The 23,481-nt window shown below is 46.5% G+C and overlaps 2 protein-coding genes across 6 annotated transcripts in view; one reads left to right on the forward strand and one right to left on the reverse strand.

Annotated features, from left to right (window-relative positions):
- The window catches only part of rtn1a (reticulon 1a), a 17,264-nt gene extending 11,138 nt beyond the window's left edge, over positions 1 to 6,126 (forward strand). For 3 of the 4 annotated variants that reach the window (XM_058386159.1, XM_058386160.1, XM_058386162.1), the window contains 6 exons: positions 2,936 to 3,143; positions 3,657 to 3,795; positions 4,107 to 4,176; positions 4,409 to 4,455; positions 4,682 to 4,740; positions 4,830 to 6,126. In XM_058386159.1, the coding sequence (XP_058242142.1) occupies positions 2,936 to 3,143; positions 3,657 to 3,795; positions 4,107 to 4,176; positions 4,409 to 4,455; positions 4,682 to 4,740; positions 4,830 to 4,872 (566 nt within the window). In that variant the 3' untranslated portion in view covers positions 4,873 to 6,126. Of the gene's footprint in view, positions 1 to 351; positions 521 to 2,935; positions 3,144 to 3,656; positions 3,796 to 4,106; positions 4,177 to 4,408; positions 4,456 to 4,681; positions 4,741 to 4,829 lie in introns of those variants that run through there. The other variant, XM_058386161.1, reaches the window with a different exon arrangement.
- A 302-nt stretch (positions 6,127 to 6,428) lies between these two features.
- tdrd9 (tudor domain containing 9) lies at positions 6,429 to 22,350 on the reverse strand. Of its 2 annotated transcripts, none has more exons than XM_058386158.1 (36): positions 22,276 to 22,350; positions 22,032 to 22,172; positions 21,246 to 21,316; positions 21,051 to 21,124; positions 20,738 to 20,959; positions 20,107 to 20,229; positions 16,160 to 16,240; positions 15,086 to 15,250; positions 14,822 to 14,925; positions 14,396 to 14,515; positions 13,994 to 14,078; positions 13,556 to 13,613; positions 13,285 to 13,389; positions 13,071 to 13,168; positions 12,759 to 12,890; positions 12,266 to 12,425; positions 11,974 to 12,037; positions 11,821 to 11,884; positions 11,381 to 11,425; positions 11,116 to 11,169; positions 10,903 to 11,019; positions 10,717 to 10,824; positions 10,521 to 10,579; positions 9,914 to 10,087; positions 9,629 to 9,740; positions 9,292 to 9,510; positions 9,044 to 9,133; positions 8,661 to 8,918; positions 8,351 to 8,518; positions 8,193 to 8,263; positions 8,013 to 8,122; positions 7,653 to 7,749; positions 7,428 to 7,566; positions 7,158 to 7,276; positions 6,844 to 6,916; positions 6,429 to 6,710 (listed from the first exon to the last, which is right to left on the reverse strand). In XM_058386158.1, the coding sequence occupies exons 2-36, from the start codon at positions 22,160 to 22,162 to the stop codon at positions 6,612 to 6,614; spliced, it is 3,969 nt and encodes a 1,322-aa protein (XP_058242141.1). In that variant the 5' UTR covers positions 22,163 to 22,172; positions 22,276 to 22,350; the 3' UTR covers positions 6,429 to 6,611. The 2 variants fall into 2 exon arrangements, with proteins under 2 accessions (XP_058242141.1, XP_058242140.1); XM_058386157.1 differs by having other exon boundaries at positions 10,521 to 10,621.
- Positions 22,351 to 23,481: the final 1,131 nt, after the last annotated feature.

Raw genomic sequence — 23,481 nt, forward strand, 5'->3', positions numbered from 1 at the left:
AGATGAAAGACATTTCTCACTCTCTCTTCATCAGCAGACTTTTTTTTTTTAATCTCCCATGAGCTTATTCATCATCTCAGGCTCTGTGTGTGTGTGTGTGTGTGTGTGTGTGTGGAAGAGAGGAATTAGAGCACTGTATCTATGGCAACTATCGCCACCTTACCTACTTTCCCTCCTCGTCTCTCTTTCAAACTTAAAGTCAAACACACAAACACACACACACACACACACACACAAGCTCAGTCACTCAGTGTGTGTTCTTTTCGTTCAGCCCATTTGTCAGTGGGTATGTGTGGTATTGAGACCAGTGTGTGTGTGTGTGTGTGTGTGTGTGTGATCAGCTAGCCAATGCCAGTGGGAGTTCTCTTACTCTATCAGTGTGCAAATGTTCCCTCTCTCCCTCTCTCTCTCTCTCTCTCTCTTCTCCCTCCCTCTCTCTCTTGTTCCTTTTGTGTGCTTGTTCAGCTGCTGTCTCTCTTTTCTCTCTCTCTCTCTGTCTCTGCAGTCATGGGTGGTACAGGTCAGTCCTCTTCTCCGCTTTGTTAGCTTTATTTACTTCATTAACACTGAAGCGGTTGTGTGTTGTGTTTTGACTTTGTGTGTGTGTGTGTGTGTTCTCTCAGACAGCATGTTAGCAGCAGTGTGAACATTAGCATGTATTCTGAATAATTTTACTAACAGTTGTGATGAATATTCTGAGCTTCACCTGAGCTGATTGTCTGTCGCGGTTCTGAGAGAACAGACGCGTGGAACAATCCTGAGCTCCAGATGCTAACAGCTGCTGAACACGCTCCTGACTACAGGAAGGCTGTACATGAGGGGTGTTTTTAAACATACACACGTCAGCAGTCATACGTGTGTGTTTTAGCTGGTAAAATAGGAACACTGTCTCATTACTAGGGTCTCATGCACCTCACTGACTGAACCTCACACCTGTCTCAGGTACAGTCCAGGGGTAAAGTGAGCCGGAATGATCTGGTGTTCCTGTTCCATCTATAACAAGGAGAGAGAATAAAAATGAACAGAATATTTCACAGAGACAAGAGAAGAGCCAAGTTTCATCTCTAACAGTCCAGTTTACCCACCCCCCCCCCGAAGGTGGGAATGTAAAGCATAAAAATAACAGCGCTGTCCAGTTACTGCTCATGTTCATCCAACTCAATTTACTAATCTCACATTAATGCACTGCTCATCGTGTCAATATTACTTTTCCAGATGGAATGTAAATGTTGTTAGCTTGGTGATTACATTAGCGAGGTAGCTAGTCCATAAGTTCAATGCTAGACAAGACAATTAAATGCTGATTCTAGTGCAATGTTTAATCCTAATCAATACGTCACATGGGATTAGCGTGACGTTAGCCGGCATGTGGAGAGAGGGAAGCGTTAATGGAGCTCATGTGACTCTGATCACGGTACAAAATCCAAAACAAACTGGCTGTGGAAGATATAGGAGACTCAACCTTCGGCTAATTCCTTGAGATAATTATGATAAAATCATAGAAATGTGAGTAAGCTATGGATCCATTGAACAGAAAGCGTTATCAAATCATTCTCTCAGTTCCATATTTACAGAAAAAAACATTACATTCAAATAAAATAGAATTTATTTTGTTTTATCTTGTTTATGAACACATCAGAAGTCTAGGTGTTCGGATTAGCCGATGCTTAGCGTAGGCCGTGAAACTTTAGCTTAATTCCTTTTCTGGAATTAATTTAAGTTATTTATCCATATATCTGAGGTAAATGTTGAGGTTTCGGATGATTTTAGATCATTTCCTACTGTTACTGTTTCCCAGTTGCCAAGCAACAGCATTCTCACGATTTTAACCTCAATATAAAACATTCAGTTAGATGAACATGAACACAGTTTTCTCACACGCGCTTAGGGAAAATGGAACACTCTGGAAATGTCACTGAAGGATAGGTTTTAAAAAAAAAAGGTTCTTAAGAGAACCCGATGGATTAAACGGTGTGAGGCGGAACCCAGCCCCTGTTCTCTGGCTGTAAAGAGTTAACACAGAATCCAGTGTAAAGTAAAATGGCCGACATTCTATTCTGCCCTCTTCAGCTAAAATTAGCGCTGTGGGGACAGGAGGGAGAATCGCTCAGGAGACTTGAGCTCTCTCTCTCGCTCTCTCTCTCTCTCTCTCTCCTTTCATCACTGATGCTGATTGAAACTGTCGCCACAGCAGCAGGATCTTTACTGTCCATAGCAACTGTAACCAGATGATCCAGATCGAGGTGTTGGGGTTGTCATGGCAGCGTGTGCAGGTTAACACCTCGATCGATCAGACACACCGATGTAAACCTTAGCTTAGCTCATGTTTAAGAGCGTAAAGTTAGCTTAGCTTATTTTTGTTAGCATTAAACAAGATACATAATAATGCTGGCTTCAGGTTTAGTCAGAATTCCAGGATTTCTAAGTTGTTGGCTGTGACACTAGTCATTAGTGGACATTAGCATTATAGTTTGTCATATTAGCTTTGTTAGCATCCTTTTTTTTTACTGTAGCTAGTGAGATGTATTGTGTAATAGGAGAAAGAAAGTGGCACAGGAGGCGTGTTTCAGGTCATTTGTTTAAGCTGGTCACTTTACGGCCTTATCAAAACACACCTGATAACATTTTAGGAAATGTCCTTGCCAAGCCGTGTGTGTGTGTATGTGAGACACTGTCAGCTGTCAGTAGCAACCACATGGCAGAAGGTAACTTATGGAAGACAAAGAAGGACAAAGGAAGAATAAATATATGTATGTAACAAGTGTCCGAATCCAAATGACACCAGAGTTTTAAGGTTTTCATTTGACTCACATTCCTACAAAACACACACACACACATACAGGACCTATGTTTGTTTTCATCAGCACTAAAATGGCTCCAGTGCATTTTGTGTCCTGTTAAGGTTAATATCTGTGTGTGTGTGTGTGCTGGACAGTGGTGGAGCTGCTGCACTGGCGGGATGTGAGGAAGACGGCCGTGTTGTTCAGCAGTGTGTTGCTGCTGCTCTTCTCTCTGACTCAGTTCAGCGTGGTGAGTGTGATGGCGTACCTCGCCCTTGCCGCTCTCTCCACCACCATCAGCTTCAGAGTGTACAAGTCCGTGCTGCAGGCCGTGCAGAAGACTGACGATGGACACCCATTCAAGTGAGAAACTGTGTGTGTGTGTGTGTTAATGCAGAGACTGTTTCCAAAAACCTTTAAGCCAGTCTCTTCTTAGTGAATCAGTTCAGTTCAGTCGACTCTTTCAGCTCTCAAATGACTCCTAAACTCATGAGCCATCTTCTTCCTGTTACTGAATCCGCTTCCCGAAATCATCTTAGCCTTGAACAGTCCTGGTCATCCTGCCTCAGTCTGATAGCAGCACTCTGAGAGCGTCATGTTTATGGTAACGGCACTGGGACACGCCTCAATGTCTGCATCACCTACATCACACCGAGCCAAAGTCTAAATCTAAACCTGATTCTAGTGGAGTTTCATGATATTTGAGGTCATGTGACTTTCTCCTGAACTCAGAAGTGTGTTTATTAAAATCTCTTAGTAAGTGATGAAGCAATACAGCAGCTTGTGTAACGAACAGCATCTCTGCTGGAGATGAATTAATAGATGTACCCTCAGTGACTCTCTCTCCCTCTTCCTCCCTCCCTCCCTCTGTATCAGGGCGTATCTGGAGCAGGAGATCTCTCTCTCTCCTGAGCAGATCAGTAAATATGTGGAGAAAGTGCAGCTCTATCTGAATTACACACTGAAGGAGCTGCGAAGGCTTTTCCTCGTGCAGGACCTGATCGACTCTTTAAAGGTGCGCTGGTCACATGACCTGAATGACCTCCTGAGGAGGTTTACTAACAGCTCTGTTATTAAACACACAGTAATGCTGCATGAGGCACCTTAAAACCATCAGCAGCTGTCTTTAAAAACATTCCTATATATTTTGAAGACAAATGAACAATTACTTCATATTGTTTTATAAAAACTTATAAAATATCGAACCCATGATCATCACAATATTACAAAAGTCTATAATCTCACCATCCTGTCACAATGATGTACGAATCTGAGAAACAGGGAAAACACACTTACAGGTGTGTGTGTGTGTGTGTGTGTGTGTAGTTCGCAGTGTTGATGTGGCTGCTGACATACGTTGGCGCTCTGTTTAACGGCCTCACTCTGCTAATTCTGGGTAAGAAAACACACAAAAGGCACCTTTACACCTTATATAGATGACCCAGAACCCTCAGAGCTCTGTGCGTGTGTGTATAGTACTGTTTAAGTCACACAGTCAGCATGGCAAAGGTTAATGATTAACCCACAGACGTGTGCACATGCCTACATGCTCACTCACACACACAGGTATATAACCCCTGTGTGTGTGTGTGTGTGTTGACTCTCTCTCTCTCTCTCTCTCTCCCCAGTTGTGGTGTGTGTGTTCACAGTGCCACTGGTGTACGAGAAATATCAGGTATGATCTGAATAATGTTATAACTTTTACTCTAAGCACACAGAGAACAAGAACATTAAATCCATATTAAGGATTTCTCCCTCTCTCTCCTGTCTGTCTACCTGTTTTCCTGTCTTTCCCCATCTGTTTGTGCCTCTCTTCATCTCTCTGTCCATTTCTTGATATACTTCTGTCTCCCTCTCTTCTCTCCACCTGTGTTTGTGCATCTCTCTCTCTCTCTCTACAGAAACAGATAGATCAGTACCTGGGACTAGTGAGAACTCAGGTGAACTCTGTAATGACAAAGTGAGTACAAACTGAACCACAGACACACAAACACTTTGAAGTATAGTCCATCAGCTGAGATCTGTGTGTGTGTGTGTGTGTGTGTGTAGACTGAGGGAGAAGGTTCCTGGAGCCAAGAGGAAGGATGAGTAAAATCCCACCATCCAAAACCACTGATCACACCAAGCCAGTACCGACTGCAGTGAGGCTGCGTCCCAATCCTGTTTTTAATACACCCTTGTTGACTTCCACTTCCCTATTTATGATCTTGTAAGGTATATAGTGATCAAGTGGGCATCACTGCAGCCTTTACCAGAACACATTTCCCAGAATGCACCGCCATATGAACGTCAGGCGCTGAGGCTTGGCTTTGTATCTGAAAGAGCGAGCTAGCATGAAGCGGAGTAAATCACTTGCGCTACAGCGATCCTTGCTGAGAGTGCACACTAAGGTACACACGTCTAAGGGGAAGTCAACGAGGGTGTATTAACGAGGAGCCCAATAACAAATTATTACAAACTATTATTACCTGACACTGGATCAGGATTATTATTATTATACTACATGGTGTATTTGATAAATAATAATAAAACCACATGATCAGCTGGAGCCGTTCGGATTGGACAGTGTGCTGGTCAACCAAGAACCTCAGCATCAGAGATCATTGATGGTTGTGATGATTAGCGACATACAACTAAAAAAAAAAGCTGAGGTTATCAAGTAACAGAGCTGATGGAGCCCATAATAACAAATATTAATGAATTAATTAATTTAATTAAAATCCTGAATTTAAATGTCGTCCAAAAATCAGTTTCTATGTTCAAGCTACCCGCGCATGACAGTATTCTGCTAACAGAGTGTTAATTAGATAGCTAAGTTACGTTCCTGGAAAATGAGGACACGATGTGACGCAAGTGATCACTACTGTAGGGTTGAATCTCTCAGCTGGGAAACACGCCTGATGGTTAATAATGTCACCAGTGGAAAAAATTTGAAACAGCTTTTTCGCTCTCATTTTGCTTCAGATTAAAATGCATGAACGTCAGTCTTTAGTAAATAATAAGATATCGCTCTTTCTTTCTATTCCTTCATACTGCATTGCTTTAATCTGACTGTAAGAACATCTCACACTCTCTCAACCTATGCCTACATCACTGCTTACACACACACACACACACACGCATTAATATGAATATATTGTGAATGTTTTTTCTCCTGTGGGTGTGTGTGTGTTAAACACATGAATTTCAAAGTGTGTTAAGTGTAATTTAGCTTTTGTAAAGTCAGGAGTGTGTTCAGTTCAGTTCAGGTCAGTGTTGTTGGATTCCAGCTCAGCGTCCACTCTGTAACTGTTTGCACTCGTGTATTTAATTGAACAAGAATGAATAAATGTTCTCTAATGTAAAACGTCTGTGTTTTTATTGGCTGTGGAGAGTTTAGTCAGTAGTAAAGGGGAAAAAAGCGTGTAACATGATTACCCACAATGCACTGCAGCCTCTTTATCATAGGCAAAGCCCACAGTTAGCACAAGTTCCCACTACCTTCACTAGAACCTACAGAAACAGAGGCCACGCCTCCTTCATTGATTGATTAACAAGAACGTCCCTCCTCTTAAATGTGTGTGTGTGTGTGTGCGCACGATAGCTGGACACTCCTGCTAAATATCACAATACACTGTCAACACGCACACACACACTGTAAACAGAGTAAATGCATAATAAACTCGGTTATTTATTGACCAACAAAGTGCCATCTAGTGGACAGGAGCAACAACTGCAGACCAACATAGTTTGAAAAAAAAAAAAGAAAGAAAAGAAAAGAAGATCTAAAACAACTGACCGCTGCTATTCTACAGCAAAATAAGAACGCTTACATTTTTATAACACAAATTCTCACATGTTCAGCAGAGTTATGGGGTGCATCCGGAACAAAACACTTTTAATTCTGCTGTCATTCTTCTGCACAACCTCCATCTGCTGGGAGGGGTCCACCTGAAACACACACACACACACACAAATGACTTAATTGTAAGTGACAGTAAAAAAAAAAAATTAAAATACGTTTGATGGAACTCTTTACTCTATAAACTCTAAGTGAATGAGAGATGGCATACAGTTGTGTTACCTGGTTCCAGTGTTTGGGTTTGTCGTAATAAACTGGGGTCTGGTCTTCTCTGTGGGGAGTTTTACAAAACAGCCTGGAAAAAACACCACACACACACACACACACCAAAATCACTGTCTGTCTCTTTCACAGAGAAAACGCATCCTCATTATCATTTAGCAGAATTATACAAACTTTCAGAAACCCCAGACATATTATAGAATAAATAAGAATAAACTCTCCTCCCTAATTTAATTGTCCATTCGTCCTGCCCCTGACCCAGCAGCCCAGTGCACTGTACTGATCTTACTGTAGTTCAGCGCTGTGATTATCACCTGAGGAGTCGATCTCGAGCATCATCCTGCAGTGAGTGGATTCTCTCCGGGTCAATATGGAGGAGACCGTGTGGACCCTCACACACCAACCGGTTCATCGTCCCTCTCAGTGCATTTATCTGGAACACACACACACTTATTTACCTTCAGCATCATCAGTAAGTCCCCTCTGCTCCAGCTAATGGCATTTGCTACCTTTACTATCCTTATATATGAATATTTGCACATACCCATGAGCACACACACACACACACACACCCCCACCATCACCTCTGCAATGTCATCAACATCAAACTTCACATCGAAGGCCATCTCAATGTCGTGCTCTGGCAGAATGGGATCATGAGTGCTGGACTTGGAGCCCAAACCACACAGAGCTCCAGTGAAGCAGGTTCGCTCCTCATCAGTGCTGCACGACACACACACACAGTTATCAAGGACCGGTGTGTGTGTGTAGTGCAGTGAAACAGGTGATTGTGGAACAGTGAGACAGACCGTAGCTCCATGATGGGGGTGAAGAGCATGGTGATAATGGCAGGAAGGCCAGGGATGTGAGGCATCAGAGTAGTATCTTTTAGCAAAATACATACACCTGCATTCACACACACACACACACACACACACACACACACACCCTTAAAACATTTTTTGCATAACATTTGTATATGTCTTTTAACGATGGACACAAAGCAGCTATAAGGAAATTTTAAGAGATGCAGACAAACACAGAGACAGGAACCCAAGGCACAGAGAGAGACAGACAGGAACCCAGGGCACAGAGAGAGACAGACAGAGACTTGAGGCCCAGAGAGAGACAGACAGAGACTTGAGGCCCAGAGAGAGACAGACAGGTACCTGAGGCACTCAGAGAGACAGACCCAGCCACCAGCATCCTGTCATGATGGTCGTGAGGATGATCGTTCACCAACACAGAGTTAATGCTGTTTTTGTCGATAGCAACTGACCTTCAAACAGACAAACAGCAGCCATTAACCTATACATATATATGGGTGTGTGTGTGTGTGTGTGTGTTACCTGAAGTGTGCAGTGCTGCTCATGCTGTGAAATGTCACCTTATGAGGAGTGTAAGGGCCGTGAACTGGAACCTGTGCAGGAGTAATAGTGATGATGTTAGAGATAATACAGTGTGTGTGATTGTGTAACTTGTCTGTAAAAGGTAGGAGTTGTGGAACCTTGCACTTGGGGGTGTTGTGTCTGGGTTTAGAGAAGGTCAGCAGCAGACCGTTGATCAGCCGCTTCTCTTCCTCTTTGCGTTTTTTCCAGGCACTACTGGTGGAGCTCGGGGTGAACGTTCCTGCATTCAGGTCCTGATACAGAGCTGTCAGAATCTCATGAGACTGCTGCAGGAACGAGAGAGAGAGAGAGAGAGAGAGGGAGGGGCTAAATTTCATATATTTATGTACAGATTTAACATCATCCCATGCTGTGGTTTCAACGTGGGTTGCCACATCCACACTTTTAACGCATCTTTCCGGTAGTTACCTTGCTTTCGAAGCTCTCGGGTATGAGTCGAGCATGGCCTTCTTGCACGAGCAAGTCTGCTACGCTGATGTCCCCCGATTCCATAGAGACATGCAGATGGACACGCATAATGCCATGCAGGATGGAGTAGAGTGTGACCATGACCAAACGGCCATGCACAAGTGTGATGAAGCGGTTTCGAGCTCGACTGCTCCAATGATTGCCCAGAATCATCGACTGTGCTGATGGAGCCAAACACGCCACACTGAACTCCTGAGCCTGAAGGTGCACACACGCACACGCACGCACACACACTCCTCAGTATACCACCACTTATTATTTTTGGTTTAATTATGTGGTACTGAAGATGTTTAATTACAGCCTTGTTGCCATGGAGATAATACCTGAAAGGGAAGAGCTTGCAGGTCAACTGGAAGTTCCCTCAGAGAATTACACGACACCTTGGACATGTTTCCAAAGTCCACAAAGAGCACCTGTATATACACACACACACACACACACACACACACACAGCTTTATAACAAACCCACCTGAAAATAGACACAATAACGTGCATTTTTTTTAACCACACCATTCTCTGACATACAGACAGTTCAGAAGATGTACGAGCATGTGTATGTGTGTGTGTTACCTCCACATTACTCCCAAGAATGTGCAGTATTTTGGCTCTGTAATAGTTTCCCGGTTCAGTATGTGTGTCAGAAAAAGGGGCGAGACACAGAAGGTTTGGATAAATCGCCACAGAAAGTTGGAAGAGCTCCTGCGAATTAATGGCTGCGGTCAGCCGCCGCTGTTTCTCCAGACTCGCCTCGTCAGACTGGAAACCCCAGAAATGCCCCACTTCAATGACCTACACACACGGTGAAAGAGAAACAAAAACAACTTGTTAATTTGTTTGACTTCACCCAAACATTAAAATCCTGTTAGCATCCACACAATTTGTGCACTGAAAGTGAATGAATGGACACCTCTGTGATATTGACAATGAAGACAGGATTAGATGGAAGTTTTTCTGGATCGATGGAGCTGATCAGACCTCCAACAGGGCTCACAGTCTGATTCTGAAAATCTACATTCACCCTGAGAGAAACAAAGACACACAGAGAGAGAGAGAGAGAGAGAGAGAGAGAGAGAGAGAGAGAGAATGTCTAGTCTTTCTGTGTAACTATGGCAACTCAAAAGGCATTCTATAATTATCTGGCATTATTTGATATTGTAACACAACAGTTTCTGACGATACTCTTTGTGTGTACCGTGCATATTTGAGGTGCGAGATACTCTGACCCCCTGCACGAGTCTCCACCTCTTCAGCAGCATGAACGTGGAGATAGAGAGGATGTCTCTGCAGAGTGAGGAGGAGAGACAGAGAGACCTCCGGGAGAATGCCAGAACCTCTCAGTGACGAGCGGTAGAACTCAACATAGGCCCTGATACACACAGACAAAACACACACAAAAAAATTTGAACATGGAACACACACTCAGCACTAGGCAGCGCAAACTTAGTGTCTGGCGAATTGGGCCCCCAACCAATTGATGATGGAATCATACCTTGTGGATGCACGTGGTACTATGATGCACATTGTTCTGTGATCTCCATGGCAAAAGCAAAGGGGAAAAGATCTGCTGTGTGTGTGCTGTGTGGGGGAAGAAGATTTTTATGAACATGTCAGTTAATGTCCAAAAAACTGAATGAGCATTGTCCTGATGTTCCACTTCTGCCATGGGGATCAAAAGACTAATCCCACATGCATCCACTCAGGAGATTCACTACGATTACCTAGCAGCAATAGGCAAGCATGTGAAGTGTGTGTTTGAATTCCAGAAATTTCTAGGACACATATACACAGGATGGTGGTACCTGGAGCAATCAAAGGTGATGGATTTGACTTGACCACACTGTCTGAAGAGAGACTGGAGCTGTTTATAGTAGAGGAATGCAAATGGGGGGAGATTACGAACCTGACCGAAGAGAGAGACAGAGTGAGAGAAAATATTATTATTATTTTTAGTGTAGAAGTAATGGTAATCCCCTGAAAAACTGTAACCTGATATACCAGTACAGTGGTCCTGGGGTCATTCCCGAAGAGTTCCTTTGAAGCGAGCTCCTCGTCCACACTTCCCTGGAGGAAGTAATTTGGATAAAATGCGCCTGCGATTGCCACCTGAGAAACAGAAGATTAATTATTATTTAATAATGAGGTACAGCTGGCTTGTGCTATGTTGTGTATGCTTGTGTATACCTGCAGTATGAATTTCTGCGTGTGTGTGCTGGTGTAGTCTGAGGGAGAGGATGTTTCACTGATGTGCATGTTGAACTGTGACACTCGATTCTTCAGATCTTCAAACAACTCGGCCACCTGTATCTCACACACACACACACACACAATCAATAAACACATCTATGGACACATCATTTCTGCTTTGTGTGTGTGTGTGTGTGTGATGCTTGTAACCTCTCGTATCCGTTTGATCTGAATGCAGTTCTCTTTGCCCCATTCCAGCTCATCCTGAAAACACACACGTAATTTAGCAGAAAAAAGAAGATATCATTTCCCTCCCATATTTAATGCATTTCCTGCACGTCCTCTCTCTGAGAGGTTTAGTTTTGGCTCCATATTAAATTGTAGACTATATTTGCACACTACACACTTAACCATCTATCACTTGGGCATTTGTAGAACACACACGCTCACGCACACACACACACACACACCTCACCTTTGGGCGTCTAAGTTCTCCTTTGACTCTGGAGATGTACCAGGCCTAAAACATAAATACACACATAACTAGCTACAGGTGAACAGCTGCAGAGAGAATAAGGGACAGTGTAGTTGAAGGAGGATTTAATGGGAATCGGAGAAAACATTAAGATGCACTGGAATTCTGGGAGAAACCAAAGCCCAGGGTGAATATAGGGATAGCACTGATGCCTTAAATAGGTGAATTGTGACAAATTTCAGAAAGGAAAAGAATAGTCATGTCCTCATCTGTATCATAGATGTAGATAAAGACTAGGTTGCCTGTGAGATTGCGGGGGGGGGCACAAACAGAGGGAAAACCGGGACACAACTAAACCCCCATGTTAAATATCTGGGACAAAGATCACATGCCTTGTGGAAAGAACATTAAAGACAAGAAGACACTGAAGAAGATTGTACCTTGAAGACATTAACAAATGCAATGAGGTCACTGGGCACACCCTGAGCAAATGACAGCTTACTCCTGAAAGACCCCACACACACAAAACAAACAGCAGGATTAGACACCAATACAACAAAAAACATTTAAGAAGGACAAGAAGTTAAACTCACCGGTAACCTGGAAGCTGCTGCAGGGACGGCATTGCAAAAAAACTCTTCAAAGAGAGAGAGGCAGCTGAGAGAGAGAGATTGAGATAGAGAAAGAGAGAGTAACGGAGAGAGAGAGCAGAATGATGTGTATAGCAATTAAATGCTTTAGAAAAGCTAACATTTCTGTATTTGATGTTACTCAGATTGTGATTTTTGAAGTCGGTATGATCATTAGTCATTTTCCTGATAATTGACTGTGTATTGAATTATATTAAAAATGACCTCACACACACACACACACACACAGCAGTACCGATGATGAGACACTCCTCCAGACAGCCGAAGACGTGTCCTAAGACAATGAGCTTCCCAAAGTGCAGATCCACAGGGAGGTGAGCGAGAACCCGGCCCAGAAATGTTAACTCACCATCAAACCTGTTCATACTGCTGCTAGACACCGAGAGAGCACCTATCTACAAACACACACAAATATTTCAGACCTAGATACAGAAAAAGATTCCAATTAGTAATAGGCTAATTAGCATTTAGAAAGTGACATTAGCACTCATCCGAATACACTTTGCAAAAACTGGACATCACATATGTTCTCTACTGAGAACATCACATATGGTCACATCACCACACAGACTCCCCCTGCTAGTAGCCTTTTCATTTTTATTATTGACGCAATTCATTATGGGTAATACACATGCTTCCTCTCTCTCACACACACACACAGTGTGTTGTAATGTTTGGGACAGCTCGGTTGATGCGTGTAGGTCATATGGAGGCGAGTGACCCCTGACCTCTTTGAGCTGCAGGATGGTCCTCTCAATGTCATCCAGGTTTGGAGGTGTGAGCGCCGTGGAGAGCAGAGAGCACGGATCACCCATATCCAACAACTTCACTTTTAATACAGTATTAGCTAAAGGAGAATGCTGTGTACATACATACATACACACACACACACACACACACGCACACACAATCACACGAGTGTCAGTGCTGTATTGAGTATAAACCACTCAAAAGAGAACAAGAACGATTGTCTGATAATCAGATCTGCTCAGCAGCGTTGCCTTATCAACCCCAAGTAATTTGTGCAGTAATGCTCATACCAGCATCTCAGGAATGGTGTACTCTGGAATCTCGTCATTCCAAAAAGTTCGGGTGACCAAGCGATAGCAAAACCCTTTAGACACACGACCTGCTCGACCTGAGAGAGAGAGAGAGAGAGAGAGAGAGAGAGAGAATGAATCAAAGAAAGAGAGACAGAGAGAGGAGGGGAGTAAATGTTGAATAAAATATAAAGTATCAGTGTTTAGATTTCACCTCGTCGCTGGTTACAGTTGGTCTTGGAAGCCCAGGTAAGGTGGAGAGACTGGTAGTTTGTCTCTTTGTCACATACCAGGTGACGCACCAAGCAGAAGTCGATCACTGTCTCACACACACACGCATGCACACACACACACATGCGCACACACACTTAATTCCATTAGTAGGCATGTCGTAAGTCAAGTTCAGTTTCAGTGCTATTGTCCAGACAATTTAACCTTCTACACCATAATCATCATCATACCCCCCCCCCTGCCCACACACACACCATATTTAACATCAGGAACTGTGACTGAACTCTCCGCAATGTTGGTGGACAGGATTATCTGTGAAATCACACACACACACACACAACAGTTTGGGTAACTGGGCAACTATTTCCTGAGCTTTTTTTTTTTTTTTTTTTAAAATAGCACAAAAATGAGACAGAAACAGAGAGAATAAGACGGGGGGGGGGAAAGGGGGAGGGAGAGAGAGAGAGAGAGAGAGAGAGAGAGAGAGGGAGATAGAGAGAGAGGGAGTGGGAGATAGAGAGTGAGAGAGAGAGAGAGTGACAGATAAAGAGAGAGGCAGATAGAGAGAGAGAGTGAGACAGAGAGAGGGAGTGGGGGAGAGAGAGAGAGAGAGGGAGATAGAAAGAGAGGGAGAGAGAAAGAGAGAGAGAGAGAGAGAGAGAACGCAAAAGGGGGGGGCATGTGAGTGTTACCTTCCTATAGCCAGGTGCAGGTACCAAAAACACCCCATTCTGCTCCTCCAGAGTGACTGTGGAGTGAAGAGGATACACCTGCAACCTGACACATACACACACTCAAAGGTTTCATTCAGATTTGAAAAATTAATTAATGATTAATATTAATAATAATTAATTAATTTCTAGTCCTAAAAAATCTGTCGCCTACATTTCTTCTTCTAATGTGAATAAATAAGTCTTCCTAAACCTGAATAATGCAGACACACTAAACCCAGTGTAATCATTCTGACTGAATAACTCCATTAATGTTAAAAATAATTTAAAAAAAAAGCGCTAAACAAAGCTAATTGGTCTGGATAAATCTAGTGTCATTCAACGACTCTGAATGATGAAATTATCTTAAAGGTTTTCACTGACCTTTTGCGGACAAGTTTAGCGAGAGCTTCTTGCATGTACTGAATCTCGGCGAGTCCAGGCAGAAACACCAGAACACTGCCCCTCTCGGGGAGAGATGTACGACCGTCCTGTTCAAAACCACTGTCCAACACACACACGTTTGTTTTTTCTGAGTAAAATCATTAATTGTCCATTTAACTGAAGGTACCCAAGATGTTCACCAGGCAAAATGTGTCTTTAGTGTGGTGCTCAGACTACAAGGCTAACAGGAGCTAACAGACTGGCTAAAATGGCTTAACTTAGTACATGAGTGAATAAGTCATTCAGCCAGTAAGTCATTAAGTGGATCAGAAAGTCAATAAATGAATCGATAAACACAACAAATAATAAACAAAACTTCTGAATTCATAATTCTGAACACTCGTGTGGGTCACTGTGAAAGCTGACCTTTGATGTTTAGTCTCCATCTCATCAAAGTTCTGGATGAGGCTCACTGCAACATTATACATCTCCGCTGTTATGTAGGGATCACCAGGGAAGGACATGTCCACCTCACACACACACACACACCATGTTAAATCTCACACTGTTCACGAAAAGTGTGATAATATATCTGTATGAAGATATTAGAATTGTACATGTAACTACAATGAAAGGACAAGCCCATTCCCTCACTCCTTCAGCCACTCCCCCACTCCTTCAGTCCCTTACTCTGAAGGGCAGGATGGTTGTGAGGTCATCCAGGTAAAACTCCTCCACCATGTATGGCGCTCCCTCCACCTCAAACACATACGCTGGGTTTAGCTGGTTCCTAAAAGGAGTACCAAAGTATTCCGCAAACTCCGTGCAGTTAATCGTAGCTGACATCAGGATCACCTGAAGAGAGGGAGATAGAGAGGGAGAGAGAGGGGGGAGAGGGGGAGAGGGAGATACAGAGGGGGAGAGGGAGATAGAGAGGGAGAGAGAGGGGGGAGAGGGGGGAGAGAGAGAGAGAGAGAGGCAGGGAGAGAGAGAGAGGGGGAGAGGGAGATAGAGAGGGGGAGAGGGAGCGAGAGAGAGAGAGAGAGAGGGGGAGAGGGAGATAGAGAGGGGGAGAGGGGGAGAGGGAGCGAGAGAGAGAGAGAGAGAGAGAGAGGGAGATAGAGAGGGGAGAGGGAGATAGAGAGGGGGAGAGAGGGGGGAGAGGGGGGGAGAGGGGGGAGGGGGGGGAGAGGCAGGGAGAGAGAGAGAGGGGGAGAGGGAGCGAGAGAGAGAGAGGGGGAGAGGGAGATAGAGAGGGGGAGAGGGAGCGAGAGAGAGAGAGAGAGGGGGAGAGGGAGATAGAGAGGGGGAGAGGGAGCGAGAGAGAGAGAGAGAGGGGGAGAGGGAGATAGAGAGGGGGAGAGGGAGCGAGAGAGAGAGAGAGAGAGAGGGAGACAGAGAGGGAGATAGAGAGGGGGAGAGAGGGGGGAGAGGGGGGGGGAGAGAGGCAGGGAGAGAGAGAGAGGGGGAGAGGGAGCGAGAGAGAGAGAGGGGGAGAGGGAGATAGAGAGGGGGAGAGGGAGATAGAGAGGGGGAGAGGGAGCGAGAGAGAGAGAGAGGGGGGGGGAGAGGGAGATAGAGAGGGGGAGAGGGAGATAGAGAGGGGGAGAGGGAGCGAGAGAGAGAGAGAGAGGGGGAGAGGGAGATAGAGAGGTAGATAGAGAGGGGGAGAGGGAGCGAGAGAGAGAGAGAGAGAGAGAGATGCAATCACATGCAGGTTAAACAGAGATAGTCTCGCCAGGAGGGGCGTGTGTGTGTGTATACCTTAACAAAGCGTGAGTTGGACCGCAGCAGTTTTCTGACCACCAGCAGAAGGAAGTCCAGCTCCTCTGTTCGCTCATGCACCTGAAACACACACATCAAACGTTATCAAATACTGTGACTGTGCGTACGTCTGTCTGTGCGTACGTCTGTCTGTGCGTGCGTCTGTCTGTGCGTGCGTCTGTCTGTGCGTCCGTGCGTGCGTCTGTCTGTGCGTGCGTGCGTCTGTCTGTGCGTGCGTGCGTCTGTCTGTGCGTGCGACTTTCTGTGCGTGCGTCTGTGTGTGCGTGCGTCTGTGTGTGCGTGCGTCTGTGTGTGCGTGCGTCTGTGTGTGCGTGCGTGCGTCTGTCTGTGCGTGCGTCTGTCTGTGCGTGCGTGCGTCTGTCTGTGCGTGCGTCTGACTGCCTGTGTGTGCGTCTGTCTGTGCGTGCGTCTGTGTCTGTCTGTGCACCCGCGTGCGTGCGTCTGTGCGCGCGTGCGTCTGTGTGTGCGTGCGTGCGTCTGTCTGTGCGTGCGTCTGTCTGTGCGTGCGTGCGTCTGTGCGTGCGTGTCTGTGCGTGCGTGTGTCTGTGTGCGTCTGTCTGTGCGTGCGTGCGTGCGTGCGTCTGTGCGTGCGTGCGTGCATCTGTGCGTGCGTGCGTCTGTGCGTGCGTGCGTGCGTCTGTGCGTGTCTGTCTGTGTGTGTGCGCGTGCGTCTGTCTGTGTGTGTGCGCGTGCGTCTGTCTGTCTGTGCGTGCGTGCGTCTGTCTGTGCGGGTGCGTGCGTGCGTCTGTCTGTGCGGGTGCGTGCGTGCGTCTGTCTGTGCGGGTCCGTGCGTGCGTCTGTCTGTGCGGGTCCGTGCGTGCGTCTGTCTGTGCGGGTGCGTGCGTGCGTCTGTCTGTGCGGGTGCGTGCGTGCGTCTGTCTGTGCGCCCGCGTGCGTGCGTCTGTCTGTGCGCCCGCGTGCGTGCGTCTGTCTGTGCGCCCGCGTGCGTGCGTCTGTCTGTGCGCCCGCGTGCGTGCGTCTGTCTGTGCGCCCGCGTGCGTCTGTCTGTGCGCCCGCGTGCGTGCGTCTGTCTGTGCGCCCGCGTGCGTGCGTCTGTCTGTGCGCCCGCGTGCGTGCGTCTGTCTGTGCGCCCGCGTGCGTGCGTCTGTCTGTGCGCCCGCGTGCGTGCGTCTGTCTGTGCGCCCGCGTGCGTGCGTCTGTCTGTGCGCCCGCGTGCATGTGTCTGCGTGCGTCTGTATGTGCGCCCGCGTGCGTGCGTCTGTCTGTGCGCCCGCGTGCATGTGTCTGTGCGTGCGTCAGTCTGTGCGCACGTGTGCGTCTGTCTGTGTGTGCGTCTGTCTGTGCGTGTGTTCGTCTGTGTGCGTGCGTGTGTCTGTCTGTGCGTGCGTCTGTCTGTGCGTGCGTCTGTCTGTGCGTGCGTCTGTCTGTGCGTGCGTCTGTCTGTGCGTGCGTGCGTGCGTCTGTGTGTGCGTGCGTCTGTGCGTGCGTGCGTCTGTCTGTCTGTGCGTGCGTCTGTCTGTGTGTGTCTGTCTGTGTGTGCGTCTGTCTGTGCGTGCGCGTGTGTCTCTCTGTGCGTGCGTCTGTCTGTCTGTGTGCGTGTCTGTGTGTGCGTGCGTCTGTCTGTGTGTGTGTGCGTGCGTCTGTCTGTCTGTGCGTGCGTCTGTCTGTCTGTCTGTGCGTGCGTCTGTCTGTCTGTCTGTGCGTGCGTCTGTCTGTCTGTGCGTGCGTCTGTCTGTCTGTGCGTGCGTCTGTCTGTCTGTGCGTGCGTCTGTCTGTGCGTGCGTGCGTGCGTCTGTGTGTGTGCGTGTGTCTCTCTGTGCGTGCGTCTGTCTGTGCGTCTGTATGTGCGTGCGTCTGTCTGTCTGTCTGTGTGCGTGTCTGTGTGTGCGTGCGTCTGTCTGTGTGTGTGCGCGTGCGTCTGTCTGTCTGTGCGTGCGTGTGTCTGTCTGTGCGTGCGTCTGTCTGTCTGTGCGTGCGTCTGTCTGTCTGTGCGTCTGTCTGTCTGTGCGTGCGTCTGTCTGTCTGTGCGTGCGTCTGTCTGTGTGTGCGTGCGTGCGTCTGTGCGTGCGTGCGTCTGTGCATGCGTCTGTCTGTGTGTCTGTCTGTGTGTGCGTCTGTCTGTGCGTGCGTGCGTGCGTCTGTGTGTGTGCGTGTCTCTCTGTGCGTGCGTCTGTCTGTGCGTCTGTATGTGCGTGCGTCTGTCTGTCTGTCTGTGTGCGTGTCTGTGTGTGCGTGCGTCTGTCTGTGTGTGTGTGCGTGCGTGCGTGCGTCTGTCTGTGTGTGCGTCTGTCTGTGCGTGCGTGCGTCTGTCTGTGCGTGCGTCTGTCTGTGCGTGCGTCTGTCTGTGCGTGCGTGCGTCTGTCTGTGCGTGCGTGCGTCTGTCTGTGCGTGCGTGCGTCTGTGCGTGCGTTCGTCTGTCTGTGCGTGCGTGCGTCTGTGCGTGCGTGCGTCTGTCTGTCTGTGCGTGCGTCTGTCTGTCTGTGCGTGCGTCTGTCTGTCTGTGCGTGCGTCTGTCTGTCTGTGCGTGCGTCTGTCTGTGCGTGCGTCTGTCTGTGCGTGCGTCTGTCTGTGCGTGCGTCTGTCTGTCTGTCTGCGTGCGTGCGTGTGTCTGTCTGTGCGCGTGCGTGTGTCTGTGCGCGTGCCTGTCTGTGCGCGTGCGTGTCTGTGCGCGTGCGTGTGTCTGTCTGTGCGCGCGTCTGTGTGTGCGCGTGTCTGTGTGCGCGTGCGTCTGTCTGCGTGCGCGCGTCTGTCTGTCTGTGCGTGTGTCTGTCTGTACGTGCGTGTCTGTCTGTGCGTGCGTGTCTGTCTGTGCGTGTCTGTCTGTGTGTGCGTGCGTGTCTGTGTGTGCGTGCGTGCGTCTGTCTGTGTGCGCGTCTGTCTGTGTGCGTGTGTGCGTCTGTGTGTGCGCGTCTGTCTGTGTGCGTGTGTGCGTCTGTGTGTGCGCGTGTCTGTCTGTGTGCGTGTCTGTCTGTGTGTGCGTGCGTGCGTCTGTCTGTGTGTGCGTGCGTGTGTGCGTCTGTGTGTGCGCGTGTCTGTCTGTGTGTGCGTGCGTGCGTCTGTCTGTGTGTGCTTGCGTGCGTGCGTCTGTCTGTGTGTGCGTGCGTGCCTCTGTGTGTGCGTGCGTCTGTCTGTGTGTGCGTGCGTCTGTCTGTGTGTGTGTGCGTGCGTCTGTCTGTGTGTGCGTCTGTCTGTGTGTGCGTGCGTCTGTCTGTGTGTGCGTCTGTCTGTGTGCGTGCGTGCGTCTGTCTGTGTGCGTGCGTGCGTCTGTCTGTCTGTGTGTGCGTCTGTCTGTCTGTGCGTGCGTCTGTCTGTGTGTGCGTCTGTCTGTGTGTGCGTCTGTCTGTGTCTGCCTGTGCGTGCGTCTGTCTGTGTGTGCGTGTCTGTGTGTGCGTCTGTCTGTGTGTGCGTGTGTCTGTGTGTGCCTGTCTGTGTCTGCCTGTGCGTGCGTCTGCCTGTGCGTGCGTCTGCCTGTGTGTGCGTGTGTCTGTGTGTGCCTGTCTGTGTGTGCCTGTCTGTGTGTGCCTGTCTGTGTCTGCCTGTCTGTGTCTGCCTGTCTGTGTCTGCCTGTCTGTGTCTGCCTGTGCGTGCGTCTGCCTGTGTGTGCGTGTGTCTGTGTCTGCCTGTCTGTGTCTGCCTGTGCGTGCGTCTGCCTGTGCGTGCGTCTGTCTGTGCGTGCGTGTGTCTGTCTGTGTGTGCGTCTGCCTGTGTGTGCGTGTGTCTGTCTGTGTGTGCGTGTGTCTGTCTGTGTGTGCGTCTGTCTGTCTGTGTGTGCGTCTGTCTGTCTGTGTGTGCGTCTGTCTGTCTGTGTGTGCGTCTGTCTGTCTGTGTGTGCGTGTGTCTGTCTGTGTGTGCCTGTCTGTGTGCGTGTGTGTGTGTCTGTCTGTGTGTGCCTGTCTGTGTGCGTGTGTGTGTGTCTGTCTGTGTGTGCGTGCGTGTGTGAGCGCGTGTGTGAGAGAGAGAGTTACCTCATCTATAAAGATGTGTGTGAACTCGACAAGGCTCTTGGCTGATACAAGTTTCTGCAACAGCACTCCTGTGGTCATGTAGATCAGCCGAGTGTGTTCTGTGGCCATCTTCTCCAACCCCACCTACACACACAAAAATAGACAAGGTATTATAAAGACAGAGGTAATTGAGGGGGGAAAAGGAGAACAAAACCCCACAGAAAACAGAGGAAAGAGATGGAGCAGACAAACAGATGGGGGGAGAGGGGGGTGAGGGAGGGAGTGGGAGAGAGAATGAGAGAGGGAGGGAATGAGGGAGAGAATAAGGGAGGGAAGGAGAGAGAGAGAGAGAGAGAGAGAGAGATGCAAACACTAGCAGGTTAAACAGAGTAACAGAGTTAGCCTGCCAGTCAAGGGGCATGTGTGAGAGAGAGAGAGAAAGAGAAGGAGAGAGAAAGTGAGAAGAGGAGGGAGGGAGGGAGGGAGGGAGGGAGGGAAGGAGGGAGGGGGAGATTAGGAAGGAGGGAGGGAAAGAGAGAGAATGTTAGAAGAAGAGGAAATGACAGAAAAAAAAGGAATCAAAAATGAGATGAGAGAGCAGAGAGATGAGGAGAGACAGAGAATTAAAAGTGTGTGAGGTGTGTGTGTGTACCTGATACCCCACCAGGCTGCCGAGTGTACACCTGCGCTGTTGGGCGATCCAGCGGGCGATGCTGCTGGCTCCGATCTTGCGTGGCTGCGTGACCACCAGGCTGCAGGTGGCGCCCTTCTCTGCGTAGTAATCCAGAATAAACTGGGGAATCTGGGTCGTTTTCCCACTGCCTGTTGCCCCCCGGATTATCACCACAGAGTTACTCTCGATCAGGGAGATCAGCTACACACACACACACACACAGAGCTAATGATGGCAGCATGCTTTATCAGGAAATTTGTGTGTGTGTGTGTGCTCGCAAATATACACACACCTCCTGCCGGTTCTTGGTGATGGGGAGTGTTGGATACTCATAGCTGGCAGGAGGAGCAGGAATGACCCCGGTGCCTAGAGTTTAAGCTCAAGTGTTAGATTGTCGCAACAATTACACAACTGTGCATTAAGACACAGCATGACTTCCTGTTCCACAACAATCACAGATTTGCGTGTGAAATCTCACGAGTCTCACCAGAGAGAAGATCAGACTTCCTGTTCCTCTCGTCTCCTTCTTCCAATCCCTCCTTCTCTGAAACCGTGTGGCTGGGACGGGGTTCAAACACACATTAAGAGTAATTACTCATGTCTCCACATCAGCTCAAGCTCTCATTTACGAGTCTAGAAATACACTCAGACATCTTCTCCTTACATCTTTTACCAAGTCTAATACTTCTAGAATATTCTATGCAAAATTGTCAGTGTGTCTATATTAGATAAATAATTCCATCAAATAACAGTTTGATCAGCTGCCTTGCTATTTTTTTTTAATGTTCAATTTTAATAGATTACATTTGGTCCTGATATAAATAAAAGTCCAAAAATACTTTTGTGTACTTATACGTACTAAATATGTGCTTTCTTTTTTAAGCCTTAACTTATGCAAATGAGATAATCTATGCTAATAAGGACGATACAAGAAACCCTAATTGCGCATGCGCGACGCGGAGTGACTCAGCCTTTAAGCAAACAAAACTATTCAGGGAAGCTAAATGACATTCAGCTACGTCCATGAATAATATTAAATTATTATTAATAATTGATTAATATATTCTCAGACTGGGGAGATACTGACCAGTGAATTAATCGTTTTAAATAAAAAGAATACCGACAAAATGCTAATATCTACGATAACCCCATTAATCAGCCTACCAACTGCGCATGCGTGGATTGAACTAGCGCTAGCGTTAATATTTAGTTAGCCATACGAGAAGTGAAGAGATGTTAAATAAAATGTTTGTAAATCGTCGTTGTTGTTCACCTCTTCTCTTCCTCCTCTCCGTGTGTGTGTGTTTTATCTCTTCTCGGTTCCTCGGTGATTCTGACATTAGCGAACTGAGCTCCGAGAGTGAACCACTCCGCGATCTGGTCCGCCGTCACAGCGCGCTTCATACCGAAACACCTCCAACACACACAATACACACACCTTCTCACACACACACAACACAGACAGGACGGAACACACAATAAACCGGGTTCGGTCACACAAAACCGAATAAACTTACTTTAAATGAGGTCCAAACTGGCCAGAAAACAAAAACACGATCTCTTCGCCTCTCTTTAGCTTCTCTCGCGCTCGACGTGACGTCACTAGCGTAACGCTCGCGCTGACGTTAAATGCTGACTTGAGTCTGAGAGAAGTTTTTAAAAATTATAAAATATATATAATTTCATACAGAGCTTAAATATACTTTTCTTCTTAATTTAAATCTCCTAAAATCTATTATTTAAAAAATCTCTCTTTAAGAAAGTGGTCCTTTTCCAAAAAGAAAAAGTTTAAAAAAAACTAAAAAAGCATTAGTATTTTATATTTATATATATATATAAATATAAAATTTATTTATATAATTTAATTAATAAATAATAAATTTATTAAAAATATAATATTACATATATATATATATATATATAATAAAGAATGCTAACACTTTTTAATGTTAAATTATTTTTTGGAATTAAAAAAGTATTAGTTTTTTTATTATATATATATATATATAAATAAAATATAATTATTATTATATATAATTAAATAGATGAATAAATAAATACTAGGAATTTCCTCTATTATGTAAGGTTCAATTAAATTAAAGCCTGATTAAAAAAATACCTACTTTATTTTTTTTTTTTGTAGTTTTCATGAACTCAGTAATGACCTGTAAGTGACTGGACATTACAGCCCATTCCTTTGGCCAGCTATTTATCATGTTTTTATCTAACTGAATGTTTAATAAAGATCTTAGGACACAATGACGTACATCCCGTCATCCCTTTAATAAATAATCTCCTAACAATACCAATACATAGAACCAACATTTTTTTTTTAAGTATACATTTATTGTGTGAACTGGTTTATTGAATGTTTTGCTGCTCCAGCATGCAAATAAACCACAGCTTTAATCTCATCATACGTGTCTAGTACTTCAGTGACAAACTCCAGAATTAAGGAATGTCTTCATTTATTTCAATTTACAATCATGTAAAAAATAGACAAAAATATGGACTACATGCACCACGTTTCCCCTCTCACACCTCCAGGGACAGGGTTCTCCCCGTGCTTCACCTATAGAAACCCCAGCTTCCTAAACTGTCATCTCTAAATTGTCCGTAGTGTGTGTGTGCACGCTTTGCAATGGGTTGGTGTCCCCCACCTTGTGGCAGGGGCTAGAGTCCAGGCTCCAGGTTAATCTGTGCAGGATAAGCGCTACAGCAGA

This window comes from Hemibagrus wyckioides, linkage group LG03 (assembly GCF_019097595.1).
Source record: "Hemibagrus wyckioides isolate EC202008001 linkage group LG03, SWU_Hwy_1.0, whole genome shotgun sequence".
Classification (NCBI taxonomy): Eukaryota; Metazoa; Chordata; class Actinopteri; order Siluriformes; family Bagridae; genus Hemibagrus; species Hemibagrus wyckioides.